Source organism: Mus caroli, chromosome 13 (genome assembly GCF_900094665.2).
Source record: "Mus caroli chromosome 13, CAROLI_EIJ_v1.1, whole genome shotgun sequence".
NCBI classification, from domain to species: Eukaryota; Metazoa; Chordata; class Mammalia; order Rodentia; family Muridae; genus Mus; species Mus caroli.
Window position 1 is genome coordinate 102,475,841 of NC_034582.1, and position 21,242 is coordinate 102,497,082.

General features: G+C 38.7%; 1 protein-coding gene across 3 annotated transcripts in view; it reads left to right on the top strand.

Annotated features, from left to right (window-relative positions):
- Positions 1-21,242, top strand: part of Pde4d (phosphodiesterase 4D) — a 1,431,689-nt gene that overhangs the window by 613,516 nt on the left and 796,931 nt on the right. Inside the window, exon 1 of one of the 3 annotated variants that reach the window (XM_021180267.2) lies at positions 13,300-14,192. The exons of the other annotated variants lie outside the window; for them this stretch is intronic. Coding sequence (XP_021035926.1) covers positions 13,753-14,192 — 440 coding nt within the window. The 5' untranslated portion in view covers positions 13,300-13,752. Of the gene's footprint in view, positions 1-13,299; positions 14,193-21,242 lie in introns of those variants that run through there. 3 annotated transcript variants of the gene reach the window in all.

Sequence of the window (21,242 nt, forward strand, 5' to 3'; positions counted from 1 at the left end):
CCCACTTCTAAGAAGGTCCGAAGTATCCATACTTTGGTCTTCCTTCAGATCAAATGAAGCGCACTATAAATTAGACCTAGTCAAAAGATCATTAAAATATTAAATTTGTTAGGTATTGGCAAATGTGCTCTTGGGAAGGAACTGCCTTTAAATTAAGGTATTTAATATAGTAAATATTAAACTATGGTAGGTGAAGATGAACTATAAGTCACTCAAAACTTGTTCTAACCCTTCAAGGTAGTTGACTGTCATTTCCTCAGCAGAGTACAGTGTGAACCTTAGACTTGGCCCAGAATTCTACTGCATTGTGAATTCTGACTTGCAAGCTAGGCATGAAATACACTGGCAGAAAGGAACTATTTGTAATAGCTACCAAAATGAGAAAGTGTTCCATTAAGGAACCTGGTACCTACAATGACATGTGAACCTTACAATTCAAATTTTTAGCAAAAAAAGAAAAGGAAAGATGTTGGAAAGCTTAATGAAGTGGGGCTTTTTGTGAATGTGTGATGAGGAGTCAAATGGGAAGACAGATGCTGAGAACTTCAAGTTTTATTTTCAGTCAATTTTCTGACAAGCTCTAAACATGATGCTAATATACCCATCAATGGCATCTTGTCTGATTCAGGATAAATTCGTCAATTTAGTCATGAATGTAGTTATACCTCCTTCACGAGTGACAACATGAGAGGTATAGCCTCATAAAACAATGCAATGTGTTTTAAATCATATGGTGAATAATTAAAAGTAAATCAACAGCTGGGCGTGGTGGCGCATGCCTTCAATTCCAGCACTCGGGAGGCAGAGGCAGGTGGATTTCTGAGTTCGAGGCCAGCCTGGTCTACAGAGTGAGTTCCAGGACAGCCAGGGCTACAAAGAACAACCCTGTCTCGAAAAAAACCAAAAAGAAAAAAAAAAAAAAGTAAATCAACAGTGCCAGCCAAAAAACTCCTCAAAACAATGGAAGCAGCTAAATCTGCAATCACTTAGTTATCCTGAAATGGAAGCAGCTGAATCTGCAATCACTTAGTTATCCTGAAATGGAAGCAGCTAAATCTGCAATCACTTAGTTATCCTGAAGCTTTGTGTTCATTGTTTATAGGTATATCTGAAACATAGTTGGGCAACAACATGACATTTTTACCCTTGTGATTATCCATAATTAAAATGCAGAAATGAGACATACATGCCCACAGTAGTAGAATGAACATGGCAACTAAGCAGCCGCAAATGATGATATATCATGTGACTAGTATAAACAATAAATCATATGAGTCTATGGGGAGAAATCAAGGAAGGCATCACATCCAAGCTTCTATGGTCTTTCCTTTGGCATCGAATGGGCTGGGTTTGAGAGAGTATGTATGTTCCTCATTGGAGAGTAAGATGGTGAAGGGCATTCAAATAGGAGTTAAGTGTCTGAAATGCAAGAGTTCATTTGTCCTTATTCTGAAACAGTGGGAGATCACAAAAGTAGCTGCTGGCCATATTGTGTAGGCCCTTGATTGCTAAGACTTTAAGACTTTGTTCTTTGAATAATAGGGAGTCCTTGAAGGTTTCCTACAGGTGAGAGCTAGGACAAAGAGAGCATGTTAGAGTGACTAAGCTGATAAAAATGTGCATAACTTCTTGAAAATAGAGAGATGAGCAAGCAAGGAAGCAAGTAGTCAGAACAGTGGTCCTTCACTTTAATGTGCTTAAGAATTCACCTAGGGAGCTTGTTAAAACTGCAGATTCCAGAGCCATACTCCAGAGACGGTGACTCAGTGAGTTTGAAGAGGCCCCTAATCTCCATCTTAACTATGATCAGTGTTATTCTGATTTAAGAGGTCTTCAGACCACAATTTGAATAATACTACATTTGAAGACTGTCACAATAATCTAGGAGTGGAATGGTCAAAGTTTGTAATATAATTTTAGACTACAGATTAAAAAAAAATGAAGCATAAGATCTAGACATGTTTGAGTACATAAAATCAAAGGGAGGAAGTGGTCTAGTACGAAATTAACGTGTTTAATTCAACATGGTCAATGTGTTTGCTTATCTAATTTGACTTGTTCACTTATATGTCAATGCATATATAAATTATGTCTAAGTGAGAAATGAAGAAATTATAATATTAACTAAGATACATATAAATAAAAATACATATGAACTAATATATGTGTAAATATAAATACATATGAATTAATATACATGTAAATAAAAATAGAAACCTGGTTTCAAAATGCCCCCATCATATTCACATATCACTGTGATGCTTGCTTAGCTTTGCACATCATGGGTTTCATCTTGAATCTTCAGTAAAGATTTTTGGGCTGCTTTTAATCGTTAGCTTTTCAAACTGTATGAAAGTTGCTCAGTTATAAAAAGCATCCCTGTTTAACCAAGAGGGAAACTCTAGGGACTGTACTGAAACATACTGAATCTGGGCAAGAAATAATTCACATTAGAAATAATCAGTTCTATTTCCTGGCGTTCTGCGTTCTGACGGTGTTCATGATTTGGAATATATATATATATATATATATTATATATTGTAAAACATACCATCTTGAATCTTATTTTAGGTAAGAAACTTTCAAGGAAAGAAAATGTGGGGACTTGCTGTTAGGATTTAGCTTATATTAATAGGTTCACCAGGAAAGACAAAAATGAAAAGTATTAGGAAAATTAAGTTTCAGTAGAAATTACAATAATTAACAAGAAGCATATCTTTCCTGGATTGATGCAAATGTTTTTATTGATTTTCATCAAAGAGTGATCAATAGCCAGGAAGAAATTTTCCCAAAGGCAATGCAATCTCCTAAAGGTTTCTTTTAATTTTTTTTATACTTCATACCATTTTAAAAACATATGTGAATAATTCAGCTTCCTAGTTAATAAACTCTGCTTATTTTTATAGATTATCTTCATAGTTAGTGATGGGTAGCATTGGCTATTGGGAGCTAGAAGTGTTTCTTGCATGTGAATACTGCCAAAAGTTATGGCGACTACACAAGTACCAACAATGGAAGGGAAAATGCCATGTAGCTCAAGAATCTTGAACTAAGAGTTTCCACGAAGGTTCCATCCTGTTAGAGCTAATCACAACCATAGCCTTTTATGTTTGAACGGGATGCTTGCTTGCTTCCTGAATTGAACAAGAGAAGTCAAGTAGGAAAAGAAGGGGAATTTGGGGGAGCACTCCAGTAGAGTAGAACAGGGAGCCATAAAGAAACTTGGAGAGACAAGCAATTTGTGCTGAGCAAAGGAGTGTGCTTCCTGTAAGAAGATCTAGGTCAATTAGAGCTCTAATTCAGAGGTTCGCATCCCCTCACTTACAGGTAGGGGCAATGAACTGACAGCATCGCAGCTCATGAATATCTGCTGCACAGCTGTATCCTACAGTACAGTTCAAGTGCTTGCCAATCTTCTGTACTTTATGATCATCTGATTCATGGAGAAGAAGAGATAAAAGTTATTTCATATCTATCTATCTATCTATCTATCTATCTATCTATCTATCTATCTATCTATTTGTGTGCGTATGTGTGTGTATACATATATATGTGTGTGTGCATTTATACTCACATATGTATGCATATATATATATACATATACATTAATATGACATCTGAAAGAAAGACAGCCTGAATATACAAAGGTAATCTCAGTGATGACAATAACACCAAAGTGTTAAGATGTGTGTGTATATGTGTGTGTGAATATATATATATATATATATGATTGCTTTATTCAATTTTTTATAAAAATCATATCATATGTACTTTTTCATGAATGTGACTCAGTAAATTTACAATTTTTTAAAAAAAACCTGCAAAAAACCTCATATACATTTCAGGGTTCCAAGTTATTTTTTTCTGGGGCATATTCCCATCTTTTAAAGTGACGGTTTCATTTGTGAGAATTCACGGTCTGTTAACAGAGGACCAGTAGAGCAGTTCAGTATTGTGCATATTCCATCCTCAGCCTGATTCTCCCTTCTCTGCAAGGTCTACTATTTGCAGAGTAATAATCAAATAATCAAAGTAATCAAACCATTTCTGATTGTAAGACAGCTCTCTCTGGATATCCAGAGGATGTAAGGCGTAGATACTTAGGGATATACATCTTCTGGGATCAGAAGACTCACAGAGGAAGATCGAGGCAGGTCCTTGTGTTTGGGTCCTACAGAGTTCCACAAGGTGTTTGTGTTTGTTTATTTGTTTTGTTTTGTTTTTTATCTTAACTTAGTGTTCATTTAAAGTTACAATTTGAAAGGAACACAGATTCTAGTTTTTAAATCTTATTAATTAATTAATTAATTAATTAATTGTGCATCTTCATGTTTGTCTATATATCAGGTGCGTGCCAACCAAGGCCCTCAAACTAGGTTGTGGACAATTGTGAGCCACTTTGTGGGTACTAAGAATTAAATCCAGGTCCTAGGGAAGGGTAGCCGCTGCTCGTATCTTGTGAGCCATATTTCCAATCTTGACAGAGTTTATTTTAAATAGCATAATTATTTTTTTCCTGGAGTCCTCTTTGGGTTTCTCACATTCTTTTTTTTTATGCTACCACCGTCTGGAAAGTTTGCCTAGTGGTTTAATTTGGCAAGGTGACAAAATCGGAGAATATAAATGGCCCGCAGCTTTCTCTTCTAGAGATGGAGTATTAAACGTCACCTTGCATGTTCTTTCTTCCCACGGCACACACTGTTGTCTATTCTGTTAGTGATGAGGAGGGACTTCTGTCCTGTGGAAATTCTCATGGGTACTGCTATTTTTATTATGCAATATCTAGTATATGAAAACGTGCCTGTAGGATACAGCTGTACTGTAGGATACAGCTGTGCAGCAGATATTCATGAGCTGCGATGCTGTCAGTTCATTGCCCCTACCTGTAAGTTCCTTTCTTCTCTCCCACACCACCTCTTCAGTCTCTACCTGCTGGTAGATCATTTGAACTTGGTGGACTGTATAATGGTTCAATTATTAAATACTTTCATAAAGTTTGCAAGCATGCACACTCTCTGAAACATCACTGTTGGGGTGTGATCTACAAACCTGTCACATCTACTTTGCCTGGAAATGTCTGCAATACTGACCTTCAGCCTCTGCTTCAGAGCCACTGACCCTTAATTTTAGCTTAAGAAATGAAGTGCGGCCAAAATGTAGTTTTGGATTTATTTTTCATTTTATTTTCCTCTTCCTTTTGTTCTTCCTCATCCTCATCGTTCTTCCTCCTCTTCTTCCTCTTTATCATATTTCTTTCTTTTCTTTCCCCTCCTCTCCTTCTTCTTCCTCCTCCTCCTAATCCTCCTCCTCCTCCTCCTCATCATCATCATGTTTCTTCTTCCTTCTCTTCCTCCACCTGCTTTGTCAGACAGGCTCTCCATACTTAGTCCTGTCATTCACTACATAATTTAGGCAACGTTAAACTCACAGAAGCCTGCCACTTTTGTTTCTGAAGTGCTGCAGTCACATGATGTGTTAACATATATGACTGTTTCCTTTCCTTCTTGTTTTAGGTTTCATAAGAATGGTACTATGTTAGCTTTTATCTCTTGCTTTATTCATTGAACAAAGACAATCGCTAATATGCCCAGGTTTCATGATATGAAATCTGTGTTAATATTTTTTCTTGCTCAACATTTAGTTTGTTTTCCATATTTTGTTATAGTACTGATGGCATACAACTCCGTTGTTTAGTCTGCATGTAAGACAATTTCTATGCCATGAGCCCTGGAGTAGAATAGTAGATCAACTTGCATGTGAATGTTTATATTTGGAATATAGTAGCAATGTATTTTCTGCTACCTATGTATAAGAATCTCCATTGTTCTACATCTTCACAAAATATGATACTATCTAGCTCTTTTGCTAAAGTTTGGACACGAAAGTCTCCAGTCACTGTGGCCTTTACTTATGATTGTGGTGACGCGATTACTAGTGATATGAATCTCTTTTTCTTCTGCTTAATCACCATTTTTTTTCCATTCTTCTGCAGAGTATCTAAAAATATTTCACTGTTTTCTCAGTGTTCAGTGATAAATAGGAAAATTTATTTTGGAACAGTCCTTGTCAAACTACATGCAGTGTGCAATATCATCTCCTGGTTTCTCCTTCGGGATCAGTCTTGGCAAGTCCTAAAGGGTTATGAGAGTTTACTTTACCAATATCTAAATGTTTATTTCTGTATTATGTAGACAAGAAACCCTCCGGTGTGTGGATATCATAACACACCATTAATACTATCAGTGGATGAGTGCCCTCATATGGATTTAGAACATAACATTATTAGCTGGAACGCTACACCATCCATCCATGATAGCATTGAATAACACGTTCACTGACATTTAGATTTCAAAGGTCTATGTTTAATTTACTCCATTTGTCATCACAGGTTGGGAGTGCAGCTTGGCAAGGATCAAGTTTGGGCACTAAGACTCTACAGATCTCTGACATTATATAAGTAACTACCCTAGAAGGTGCAGTTCCCTGCTATGTATGGTTACAACACTTCAGTTCTGAAACATTCATTAACTGTAGCATGTGTCTCCTTTCCATAAATGCCTTTTAAATTTAGAATCATTATTTTCAATATGAATTTTCTTAAGTGAATAAAGATATTCAGACACACTACCATATTGATACCTGTCCTCTTACTTTTCAGCATCTCAAATTGCCAAGTGTTCATGTCTGGTTAAAATTATTAGGCATCTAGATATTTGGACATTGGTGGTTGGTCTTGATTTGATAGCAGCAACTTCTTTTGTCCCATTTCTTATACATTGTTGAAACTAACATTTCAAGGAATACTGATTCTTTTGAAAATGCTCATCATCAAGTACCAGAAGTTAAAAATCCTTCTTTAAAAAGTCAGCATTTAGGAACATCTGACAGATGGACATTTTGCACCTGAGTAATTATCCTTCAAGTGTCACAAGATACTTTACATGTTCTGCAACATCTTCTGAAGAATTTGAAAACATCTTCTCATTTTAAGTGGATGCCAGCTGTCCAACTGTACATCATTTTGGAATCATTTTAGCAATAAAATTATATTCAACTTCAAATACTTGTATTTTGCTATTTCATAGAGTCAACTTGATATATATATATGTATATATATACACATATTTACAACCTTTTCCTTATTTTAAAATAATTTATTCTTTTGTTTCTGTATATGAGTTCACTGTAGCTGTCTGTCTTCAGACACACCAGAAGAGGGCATCTGATCCCATTATAGATAGTTATGAGCCACTATGTGGTCTCTGGGAATTGAACTCAGGACCTCTAGAAGAGCAGTAAGTGCTCTTAACTGCTGAGCCATCTCTCCAACCCATCCTTTTCCTGTTTATTGCATGTTAAGTAAGTTTTTTCTTCAATGAAGCCTATAGGATAGTGTTTTATAGGATAATATTTTCTAGCTATTTTATGTGAGTGTTATGCATCTACATTTAAAATCCAACAATGTGTAGCTATAGAAATGCAATTACCAAATTGGAAGTCTTTAACATGACAAAAGTGCACCGCTTTGATAATATTCTAGTTTCCAAACAGCTTACTCCACACCCCATCCTAGGCCATTGGTGACTAGACTATTTTCTCAATTCATAACAAGTTTATCAGTTTCTTCGTGCTTGCTTGGCCACAGCCTGGAATGTTGACTTATTCCTAACATCCGTCAGGTTCCCACTGGTGAGAACACCCCACCATAACAACCTTCCTTGGGAAGTCTATGAAAAAGATCCCACTCAAACATCAGGATCCAATTTCTTAATTTGTTTCAGCTCACGTCGTGGCACTTAACATCATTTGACATATTTACGTATGAGTTTGAGTGATCATTCTAAGGATTCCCAATGGAAAACGAAAGGTAGAAATCTTCTCTGCTTAACTGTCTTCTGCATCCCTAGAGCTCAGTGTCTGGCACATGATAAGCATTCAACAAACATTACCATAATGAGTGAACAAGCATTCAGATAAACGAACAGGTTGTTTTTCAGGTAGGGTCAGGGTCACACTGGCTATATCAAATATCCACAGATGCTAGCATAGTTCTTTTAGTCTCTACTGAAAGACATACTGACATTCAAACATTAAAATGTGAAGAAAATAGTATTGCTAGCATTACACAAAATAGTGCATGAAAAGTATTTGGTAGCGTGCCAAAATTTAAATGTTCAGTGAATGTAATATACTTGCTGCTAGCTCTCTCTCTCTCTCTCTCTCTTTCTCTTTGATGTCACAAAAGAAATGCTGGCTTCTTCTGGTTTAGAGCAATGCACTTCATCTCTTATTTAGCTTACTTTCTCTTTGTACCATCTTATCACGAACAATACAGTACTGGTTTTCTTCCTACTCAAATATCTTCGCTGTCCTTCTATACTCAAACACCTCATATCCTAACCATAGACCTTAAATCCAATTCACCCAAAGATGCTCCTTTTGATGATGTGGTACAGTTATCACATTGCCTTGGAGAGACACAATGAGGTCCTTCTTCCCTTGGTACATGCAAGCTTGCCCATCTGTGCTCCTCACAGATGCATGTAATGTCTTAGGTTTTCTGTATATCCAATGAACCCTTATTCCTATTCTGCTTTTGCTTATGCTAGTCTTTATATGTGGTGTGCATGTCATGTGTGAGTTTATACATCATAAAAACAGCCTATTTCAACATGTTCTTATAGCATTGACTTCAATGATATTTACTGTTTTAAAAGATTCACAATGCCATAATAATTGGATATTCTTTCTTGTGGTTTAGAGTTGAAAGCTTGCTCACAAAAGCAACTGAGAGGTGAGGATTTGCGGGGAATAGGGGTAGGGGGAAGTTAAACCTTAAATATTTTGACCTAATAAAATAAATAAGTCATTGATGGATTTACAATTTGAAGACATTACTGAACTCTGCTAGATACTAGAATATAGGTGCTGATTCAAGGAAGTGGGGCCATTGGAGGCATGTGTTTGCGTGATATACCTCATACCTGGCCCCTTCTTCCTTGTTCTTCTTCTCAGATACCCCGAAGTAGGTAGCTCTGCTCTGCCACATAGTTCCCACCGTGGTGTTTGTTCTGTCTGACCACAAGCTTGACTAAAACAGAACCAAACAACTGTGAACCAAAACTATTGAAACCATTAACCAAAATAAATTCTTCTTTTCTAAAATCCCTCCCTCCCCAGTATAGGTTGAGGAAAGGCAACGGAAACTGCCTACCCTATTCCTTCTATTGCCTATAGCAGATATATCAATATATACCACTAACCAAAGTTGTATCAATATATACCACTAACCAAAGTTGTATCAATATATACCACTAACCAAAGTTGGATAGTTATTATATGCTCTGTAAGACACAAAACCCTCATAAGCATTATCTCTTGGTGGGTCTTTATGACTTAAACACCAAAGTATTCATGGGAATTGGCACTTACAGATAAGCAATAACTTCCCTGAAGATTAATGCCATTAGGGTGTTACAAAATTGGTTTCTGGTGACATTGAGCCATAAACCAGGGTGACGCTCCCTCAATGATGCAGATATAATATCATTGTAAGCAAAAACACATATATTTAAGGCAACCTTTTTAGCTCATATTAATTGTACCAAGTGGAATAGAAATTTTAATAGTATTTATTCTAATATATGTCTCCATATTTTATACTGTTAAGAGCATTTCCTATATCGTGACAAAATATCTGATGCCAGTTTCCACTCAATAGTGAGAACCTGGGTAAGAACTGAAAGTTTCTGCAAAAATTTTGAATATTTCTAACTAGACAACAGGTTAGTCTTGGGTAACACAGTATCTGGTGGAAGAAATTTCTAACATCAAATGGATTGTCACCAAACTGCAGCCCCTTAACAAATAAAATATGGAATATATACAAGGTAAATGTCTCTTTCTATCTTTTCCTGTCATCAAGGTAGGCATTGGCCCTTAAATGTTGCAGCATATTGTTTAATTCTGCATTCTGGGCTGGAAAAAAATGGTGCTGGCTTCTTGTTAGTTGTAAATTGACATCTTTCTCCTCCTCAGAATTATTGACAAGAATGTTCTCCCTTGCTAATAACAGCACATTGAGTGATTGATGTTGTCATTAGGGAAGAACTTGAAATGTGTCAGCACTAGAGGTGGTGATGTGTACTGTTTAACTCATGGTCATGGCACCAAATCACCACTAAGACCAGTTTGTCCAGGAAAATAACACTATCTGTTTACCTGATTTTCTATTTTTTATACAGATGTAGATTATGGTCAATAATGATAATATTCAAAAATGTTCCATGTTAACCAGTTTACAAAGACTGCCCCAGACTGTGCCCTGTAAAATTCTAAGACCTGTGACCAATCAATCAATAGGGGGAAAATAACTTATCTGACACAGAGCCAGAGGAAGCCAGTGAGTCAGCGGAACGTCTTACCTGTTTGTTGCTTCATACAGGTAGAGCCTCCCCACATTAGTGAAAAGAGTTTTTAAATGGAAGAGAGGGAGGGCTCAACTTTGAACAGTACATGGTTTTCTTTAACACAAAAGCAAACAGAGTAATCAATAAAATATTTTTTTTCCTGAGAACTGAGCATTAAGCTTCTTTTAACTGGGAAAGTTTGAGACTTCTGACAAGAGAACCAATAGTACCTGGTATAGTTCTGTAATCACACAATGAAGAATCGGGGTGGATCTGTAGTTACTGATCAACAAAGATATCCAGGGAGCATCCTCATTTTAAGAGTGTTCAGTCCTCCCTTTAAGACAGTCACGTAGTTTGCAAGCGAGAGTCTTGTTTCACAAGCTTGATTCTCAATCACATTTTACTTGCAAACTTAGCAAAAATATAAAGCCCCAAGTCTTGTCCTGCTTTAAGGAGCCTGTGCCTATATATTCTGAATTAACTCTTAAGCTGATTATGACAGTACAAAGTTTGTAAAACCTGATCTAGGTATCATCTCCCAACCTTGAAAATCTCCATAGTTGATGTTCCCTAGACAAGGCAAAGTTACTAAATACTGATTAAAAAAAAATGATACTTAGGATTCTTCCATATCTGAAAAGAACCATCAATATTTCTAGCTTTTATTAAGCATCTGTCTTATTTAACTCATTACTGTAAATATAGTCTCATTTAAAAAATAATCGTAAGATACTAAAAAATAGTAAGAATACTATTCTGTACAGAGGAGACAGAAGATTTAGGTAGGGCTAAGTAGTAGGAAACAATCCATTAAAAACCAATAATCTGGGCTGGAGTGATGGCTCAGTGGTTAAGAGCACTAGCTGGTCTTCCAGAGGTCCTGGGTTCAATTCCCAGGAAACTACATGGTGGCTCACAACCATCTGAAATGGGATCCGATGCCCTCTTCTGGTGTGCCTGAAGACAACAACAATGTACTCTACTCATATAGACTAAATAAGTCTTTTAAACAATCAATCATCTATGGGAATTATGTCAAACTGAAAATTCTGCAAATAGGGAATATGGCAAATGGTTTCTGTGAACTTAAAAGAGTTCCGGAACTTTAATTTTACGCTATGAACAAATCAAAGTCTTTTAAACACAATGGAAGTTATAGATAAAATAAAATGTTCCTCGGTCCCATGGGAGTAGCAAACTGGCAATGAGAAGCAGATTGGATTGGAATCATTCTGTTTAACCTGGAGAAAAGGATCATAAACCGTTTGACCATTACCATCTGCAAAGTTAGGGGTTTTAGGTGGTTATGGTGCTACAGTTTGGGGGAAGGAAATGGATGGGAACCACTTCCTTGAAATGGTTCCTGATGTTAACAAGGCTAAGAATGATAAAGGGATAAAAACCCAATTATGCTCCAGAACATTTCATTCTTTTCTTTCTGTTCACACTTGGGAAGATACTGGCTCAATTCCCCTCTAGGAAATCGAATATACTTTCATCATTGTCACACTTGTGTCTTCCAAGGGAGGTGTGCTTAGTCATGTACAGTTTACATTCTTCATGGGGGAAACAGTGCTTCAGAGACATTTGCCCCCTTCCTCTCTGGACCTGCTTTCTCAGAGTCTGTGCATGGTCCAAATATGAGCAAAATGCCTAAGGCTAAAGACTGAAGGAAAGGGATATTTCCAATCATGAGTAGCCATTACAGCTGCTCCAGGGGTCTTGTGTCCTGTGTCCAGCATTAAACTATTGCCATTTCCAGAAGAAGATGTTTGTGTATTTCATGGGCTGTTCTTACTTGTGAGCAAAGGACATCTTCCTTCACTATCTTCTCTCCTGCTGTTTACCTCACAGCATCTCTACTGAGCAGTCACTGTGTAGAGATGCTTGGGTTTTCAACACGTTGACGCTTCCTGATTCTAAATACTCTCGAACACAGCCAACCATGTTATGGCTTTCTGCAGGAAACAGAATGATTAAACTGCCGATGAGTTACTGTGAGACCTAAGTATCTGACAACTAACGGGTAGTACCATGGTGACTTCTGCAGTGACAAATGGTAGAATGAGTAGTCAGGAGCTGACATGTGATCTTTCAGTGATACAACAATCTCAAAGAAAGTGCGTGAAACGTCCTCACAGTGCTATGAAATTACCTTAACGTTTTAAAAATATTTGATATTGAAGGAAAAATGCTAATTCTAGGAGCTCGAAGTTGCACACGGACTATAGCATCAAAGGTGACTGTTTCTGTGGAATGATGGCAACAGCAGGTTTTAAAATTCTTTGGTAATAGAGCTAGGGTCTATGAAATGTGGCAGAAAAGCAAAACTGCAGTCAAGCTCGGAAGGTAGCAGCCCCTGAAGATAACCAGACATCTGTGACCAAGCTTAAGTTTGGTCAGAGAGCTCAGCTGGACTTTCCTAATCAAAAGACTGTTCATCTTGATTCCCAGCTACCTCTCCTCTCCAGGACCAAAACACTAGCTGGAGTATGTCCAGAAGGAAATAGTGAGCAATTTTCCTGCTGTAGGAAAGATTCACAGAATATTTAATCCTATGGCAGAGAAATAGACTAAATTAATCTAAAATATTAGATCTTCGTGCAGATCCATTTTTTTGTAGCTACACACAGACACAGCATTCCTTGCAACTTTGACAGGTAGCATCCCTTTTCTTTGGAAGCCTGCATCCTGCGACTCATTTTCAACAAGCTCTGAGAGCCAGCCAGAAATCATCAAATCCATTTCTGTGAGAGGAGAGGACTTAGTCAAGCGTCGAAGAGCAAACCTCGGGGCAGTGGGGAGCAGAGAGGGAGGGAGGCGCGGGCACAGGGAGGGGAAGGATCCAGAGAGCAGGTCTGACTCCTGACTGGCTGGAGTGCTTTTGGAGAAAGTCAGAGCTCCAGCTGGTCAGTCGGGAGCTGTCCAACTTTTCAGCAGCTCTGAGATCCAGGTTCAGGTGCCCGGACTCAAGAGAAGGCTACTGCTGCGAAGAGCAGATTCTGTAGAGCTAGCTGCCAACAGTCCCTAATCTCACCGGAGGAACGAAGAGAAAAGAGAGAGGAAAAAGAAACCGACCATCAGAGAAGCCTCGCCTGCCAATCTTGGTTACTTGGGAGCATCCAGCGCGCCTTTCTGCCTCTGCTACGGAGCAGGGATCCCTGTGGCGATCGCTCCCGCTAGCAGAGCCCCCTCTCGGTGGCCAGGAGCCTCTGACCGCTACAAGTCGGAAGCTGAGCCCAGCCTCTGGCGCCTCGGCAAGCAGCGGCAGCAGGAGCCGGGAGGCGCTCAGGCTGGTGTGGTGGACCCGGTGGGGCAGCGGGGCACAGAGCCGGCCAGGATGGAGGCAGAGGGCAGCAGCGTACCGGCCCGGGCGGTCAGCGACGAGGGCAACGACAGCGCTGGTGGGGCCGCTCTTAAAGCCCCTAAGCATCTCTGGAGGCACGAGCAGCACCACCAGTACCCGCTCCGGCAGCCCCAGTTCCGCCTCTTGCACCCCCATCACCACCTGCCCCCGCCGCCGCCACCCTCGCCCCAGCCCCAGCTGCAGCCACCGCCACCGCCCCCACTGCCACCACCCCCGCCACCACCCGGAGCTACCCGTGGTCGCTACGCCTCAAGCGGGGCCAGCCGTGTCCGGCACCGCGGCTACTCGGACACCGAGCGCTACCTGTACTGCCGTGCCATGGACCGCACCTCCTACGCGGTGGAGACAGGTCACCGGCCGGGCCTGAAGAAATCTAGGATGTCCTGGCCCTCTTCTTTCCAGGGACTCAGACGGTGAGTAGAGAGCGCCCCTCCCCCACTCAGGGAAAGGGTCACCTCCCCTCTTCTCCCATTCTGTCTGTTAACCAGTCACCACCAATCTTGGAATCCAGGGTAAAATTCAAGAAACTCAGGGAGGGTAAGCAGGGGCGTGTCTGTCCTTGCCCTAGAAGATATAATGCAGGTGTGTAATAGACGTGAAAGTAAAGTATAATTGTTCAGTGGTGTGTGTGTGTGTGTGTGTGTGTTTGTGTGTGTGTGATGTGTTTTACCGGTTTATTGGTTTATTTGAGCCATGCACCTCCCTCTCCCCACCCGTTTCCATCCCACCCCAGCAGTAAGACGAAACCTAATTCAGTTTGTTTCTAATAGAGGGAGGGAGGGTGAAGGCGCGAAAGCTGGGGGTGGGGGAGGCTGCAGTGCAACCTTGGAAACCACCCATAAATCTGTCCACTCACCCCAGAAAGGAGGGATCAGCCAGGCAGATCTGACCAGAGAGTGCACACACAGGGTGTGGAAGACAGTTTGCTCGCTCGCTCGCAGGGTTGCAGCACATACAGCCTGAGCACAACTCTTGTCAAGTCCAGAAGTAAATTGAACAGCAAAGGGGAGAACAAACACGTGGGTGACTTGGAGAGTTTGGAGCAAAATGTTCAGCAATCCTTAGGAGAGAAGGAGGAGGGATGGAAGCGAGGATGTTGTGGGAGTTACTGTGTCCGTGTGTGTCCGTGTGTGTGTCCGTGTGTGTGTCCGTGTGTGTGTGTGTGTGTGTGTGTGTGTGTGTGCGTATACACCCAGAATGTGATGGATCAGTGGTCCCTGAACCATCCTCGAAAGAAACACCTCATTTTAGTAGCAAGCAAGAGATAGAGATGTGATTATAGTGATTTCCCCTTAACATAAAGTGCTCCGGAAGACAGGGTAGGGAAACTACATATCAGCTCAGAGTTTTAATAGATGCTGCGGAAAGAGTAGTGTAAGGGACAATTACAGTGGTTGAGCAATCACCTCATTCTTAACTCAAGTGTGGAGGTGGGTTTTTGTCCTATTTGGCCCTAAGGCCATAGATCCCTTCCCATACACACACACACACACACACACACACACACACACACACACACACACCAGGGAGGAAGGAGTGGGGGGAGGGAGAGGGAGAAGAAGAGGAAAAGAGAGAGGTGAATTTTACATACATGCACACACAAGAGTCACACAAGGGTTCTAGGAATTTCTATTCCTTTCCACGTTTGTTGGCAAAGGGAGCAGTCATCTAGCCTTAGATGGGGTGGCCATTGATACCTCTACATCAAGCCCCACACTGGACCATGGGTCATTGTACACCAGAGCTGGTTGTGTAAACAGGAAAAGATGGGGCTGGGATTATTTGTGTAGCTCTTACTGACAATAGGTTGGATTAATAGGGAAGTAATAATGGTTTTCAACCGTATGCTTGTGTGAGGTTGTGCATTTGTGAATATGTCTCCCCATGTGCTGTATGCCCTATGAAACAAGACCATCTAGCCAATCAGCCTCCTAACCTTCACTTGCGAGCATTCTCTCAGCCGGCATATATCACTTGGCTGTTTTCCTTCCTTGCTTCCTTGGATACCTTGTTGATGACACTGTATCTGTTGGAGTCAAAAGACAAGAACCATAGCTAATCTCAATTTACCTCATTTTAAGGTTAATGATGGATGTTGATTACAGAGCTTAATAAATCAATATGCAAGCTTCATCTCTGTAGCTCATAATGTTCAATCACACATGTAGTTTCATTCTTTAATTGAAGAGGTAGACATGCTCCCAGTGGCTGAGCATCAGGCCATATGGGCCCATGACAGCAGTGTAGAGGCGAGGAGATTACTTGACCTATTAATACAAAAGATGCAGTAATGAGCCCTTAATAAATATTTAAGAAGAACTTTCTAGCTTAATATGTAGGTTGGTTACTTTTGTAAAATCTCCTGATTGACTACATGTTTTTAATAAAATAGATTTGTTTGGGGAGAGTGGAGCTGAGAAAAATAAGCAACGTGGGATGGAAGCATCGCATCACTGATTTGAGTTTAATTTTAGCTAATTCTCGATACATTGATGGATTGTTATATTGGAAATTCCTTAGTTGAATGGTTCAGATAAATCTAAGATGTATAACATTTACATGTTGTTCCTACTGTGGCTCATATGATATATTATTGCCATTTTACTTAGGGATTCATGACTTTAAATTCTGTATATCACTTGCTGCATATTTCACACATGTTCACACACTGAATGAATTCTTTCTTGAATAAAACCCGTTTTGCAAATGAATGTGTTTCCAAGAGGTCATGGGTATTAGTTTCATTATTTAGAGAAAGTGGTAACAATGCTTTCAAATTATTAAGGAAGTTTCCTGTCTAGAAGGCATGGAAGAGTAGGCTTTTCCAACAATGCTAACATCAACTACATTATCTCCACTTTATAGACGAGAATACTGGTCCCTCAAGGATGTAAGTAATTTATTTGGTATCACATAGAGTAGACAGGCCAGAATTGAGACAGAAATGCAGGTCTCCTGACTCAGCTAAGGCCCTGCTGAAATGAATGTGCGTGGTTCCTGGCAACAGTTGACAGCATCAAGAATATGTGAAACTGTACATGAAATTTATATCCATGTATACTACAGGGTATACATCCAGATAAACAAAAGGAGAGATATTTAAATCATTCAGAAAATGACAACATACACATTTGGAAGCAATGAGAGCTTTTAACTTTTATTCTCAACTTATCCTGTCCAAAGTGACTTGGTGTCCATTATCGTGCAGGGCAAACTCTGTATTAGTTGACAATAATATGAATTAGTGTTTGGAGACATTAAGACTGATGAAAACATTTCAGTTTTTTCCCCTTTTCTTCTAGAAGAGAACCAAACAAAAAAGTGCACACACACACACACACACACACACACACGCACTCACAAGCACGCACACGCACACTATGATCTAGATGGGGTTTAAATTGTCCGTGAAGATTAATGCACAAGAAAAGCCTCATGGATGTCTGGAAGAATGATTGCCTATGGGTTATGAAAACGATATGGTTCTGAAACTCTATCTGTGGCATGGACAGCAGTATGTCCAGATGTTACTATCTCCACTGCAGTTTTGAGATTTGCTCATAATATCTGCAGCAATGGCAAAGATGTATTTTGTTTTAATGAAGAAATTTATATCAACAGGAAAGAGATGGGTCTCAGACATTGATGGTCAATTCCTTTGATTTCTTGGAAAATCAGAATGTGTCAAATATATTTCTATTAAAATGTATCTAACAAGGTAGATTTATTTATAAACATCAATATAGGAGAAAGTTGGAAGAGCAGAATTTCCAAGTGAGTGAGTCTGTGTGTTATCATGAGAACAAAATGAAATATGAAAACAATGTTGAAACACCCTTTAAAATGCCAGATTTATCATTTCAACTAATAAGCCTTCAAATTCACAGCAGCCATTTACCTTAACTGATAAAAGCTTTTTCTTTGACTTCTCTTTATAGAAAAAATGTTTTCGTTATCAGCAATGTTTATTTCCAATCTTTGAAATAGCTATAAATTCTTAATAAAGAATGAGGTTTGGAGATTTAAACATCATAGGTGATTTTTTGATTCTGTAAAAAAAAAAAAATGTTCTAGGTGGCAGAGATGTAAATATCATGAAAGTGATGTTTGAGTTAGGAATGTGAGAGAACATCCGAAGTCTCTCATCACACTAAACGTAAACCTACGTGTGCTGGAATATTGATGTAGCATTAGCTTTGTGAACATAGGGAGTTTTCATACAGGAATGGAAATTTTGTATATTGCAATGTCTTAATATTATTAAAATCAACATGAGGACAAGGCACTTGCATAGAACATGCGAAGCCCTGGTTAGAACTATACCACTAATAAAATATTAATCAAAACTTTACTCTCCTCTTCAGGATTAAGAGAAGTGTTCTCCAGTGGTTTTGATTGGTTTCATCAAAGACTTTCATTGCAGATGTTTTCTTCACTGAAGTGTGTAAACATACTCTAAGTCTGTGGGGCCAATCTTGCCTTTCATATTATCAAAGGAATTGTTTGAGAATGTTATTTACACTGGATGTATCAATAAAGTCAAGTCTGGGGATTTTATGAAGAATAACTTATTTTTATATTTTTTCTTTTAATATTTTATGGTCAGTATAAGGTTGATACATTGAAATTTTAAGTAAGGACACTAAATATTAACAATATAAGAAAAGGGTATTTTTGTATTTGTATATGTTTCCTAAACATTAATAAACACTTAGAAAGAAAACTGAGTTGAATATCTTCCCCTGTTTACTTCCACTGAAAGCTTATCTTGTTAGGTTTTTAAAAATACTCCTTGACAGTGTATTCTGAGGCTTTAATGTGATAGAAATACATCCTGAGTCTGTCACCTTATATTTTGGTTCTGAAACTTTGAACCTTTCATGTTTCATTGGAAATTCTGGACAAGAATAGGCAAGGGGGGAGTTTAAAAAGAGGGACTAGAAACAAAGACCCATAAAAATTGTCTTGTGAAATACAATATTGGTGCATTCTTGCCTTTTTCAAATTGGCTTCAGTAGCTCTCTTAGAACAGTGACAGGAGAAAAAGGTACCATTGCCCGTAAACAAACCAACCTCCCTGAACACCAGCCATAATTTACCCTTGAAGAATTCTTTCCTGAGAGGTGTAATTACTCTGCTAGTTTATTAGCAGATGTAGATACTCAATTTACACTTTCCATATCTCCTGACAACTAATTCACATTTTCCATATTGTGGCCATCTGTTTTGCTCTGTTTTGTTTCATGATGACACAGGGTTTCGTGCAGTCTGGGCTTGCTTTGAACTCATTATGTATCTGAAACTGTCTTGAACTCCTGATCGCCATGCCTGCTGAGACGACAGGCATAGGTCACCGTGCCTGGCTTAGTGTCCCTCTGACAGCCAATGTTCTCACCTTCCAAGTAATAACCTAAAACTAAAACAATTTTAATTACCATAAAATTACCATATCACATACTTGTTAGTAAATGGAGAATTCAGATATTGGTAGAAGGTGACTTCAGAAACTATTTTTTTTTATTTTTCTTTGTGAATAAATTCTTACACTTCAACCTACCCCACAGAGTGATGGGTTGCTCACTAGTTTAATGTGTATTTAGAGAGGCATCTTGAAAAAGTTCCTTAAACATTACATGAATTAATTATATGAAAAATTAATACCTTTTAAATTACTCAAATGTCTCAAGTCTAATATGGTTAAAAGTACATCCATTTTATGGCCTATTACCCATTCAGGTTTAAAAATATATAGTATGCATATGCATCAATAGCTTAAAACCTATAGTCCCTGCTTGTATCAGCAACATTGCTAAGGGATTATTCTAAATACTACTGTATTATATTTCAAAGGATGCTGTGGTTATTTTTACTCCAAAGAACATTTTCTACATTTAAAAATAGAAATTCTAATTTTTTCCCAGAGAAGAGGGCAGTTTGCATTACATTTTTTAAAAGCTCATTGACTAAGTTTATATGACTCCACACACACACACATTTGCCACGAGTGTCCTCAGACAACATTAGAGATGGAAGAGGTTAACAGACACTCCAGGTTTTCTTTGAGACATGAGTACACATTTGTAGTTATTGATCTACTCGGTGTGATGTCATCCTTTTTCTCACTGTCTTAAGCCAGTGTGTTTTCCTGGGCTCTTTTCCCATAACTCTGGATGTCAGAGACCACTGAGGTCTTTCTTCCAACCTGACTTCGGAAGTGCCACATCATCCCATTGGCACTTCCCACAGTGAAGCACTTACCACTTTCAAACATTTGCAGTACCCTGTAAGTGATCTCCAGCTCCGGTATCCACTAACTTCAGTTTATCTTATGTGCCAGATATCAATCATATCTCCTTGTATGAAATCTTAGACCAATTCCTTTTAGCCTGTGAGATAGGATCTAAGTCTCTTGGTCTGGCACATTGGGATGTTAACCCTGCCTATCTTACATACAGAAAATCTTCTTACTCACTCCCAACCCATCCCACCAAACCCATCAAACACTCAAATTCTTGTCTCCATGTAAAAGTCTTGTCTCTAATACCTCCTTTTTATCCCCATGAAAAAAAGTTCTTTATTTCTAGATTTCCTTCCCTATGTCCTGTACCACTCCATTCTCATCTCTTTTAAAGAATTAAAGAATATCTATTTGGGACACTAAAAGGTATTGGGCATGAGTGAGAGAAATAGTCTTCCCCAGGGAAGGGAGGACACAGCAATTGGCTGTCCAATACCAAATGCTCAGCCCTGAAAACATGTGCATATAAGTAATGTCATATGAACTAATCAGGTTGCATTTTCATTTTATGAATATATATGTATACCCAAATATACACATATATATGCTTATACACATATGTGCATCTATATATACACACATGTGCAGCTTTACATATATATTTAATGCATATATGAAAATATATACATACATAAACAATAATTGAAGAAAAGGAGACCATGAAATTGAAAATGAGAATTGGGGGTACATGGGAAGGGTTGAAGAGTGGAAAGGGAAGGGAGAAATTAGGTAACTATATTATAACCTCAAAACCTGAAAAACTGTAACAACAAAAACAATATCTGTTTGGATTTATATTTACTACCCTTGGGGACCTTTCTACAAAAAAGAGTATAATATTCTTTTGTATATTATACTTCAGAGTTTCCAACTATAACTTAATTATTGGTTATATTGTGTCTTCCTTTAGGTATTTTACAACTTCGCATAAAGTATGGCTTCCATGGGTGCTCAATAAATGATAAGATTTTAGTGTACAAGTAATAATGAAACCTTACCTTTTTGGTTTGAGTTCTCCCAGACAGGGTATATTTGATCCCCTTAATAATATCTACGAAGCACACAAAGCCAGTGATATTTTGCTCATTTCAGAGGTTATGAAAGGAATATTGTCTCTCAGAAAGATAGATGCATATCCATTTTCAAATACAGGATTCAGACACAA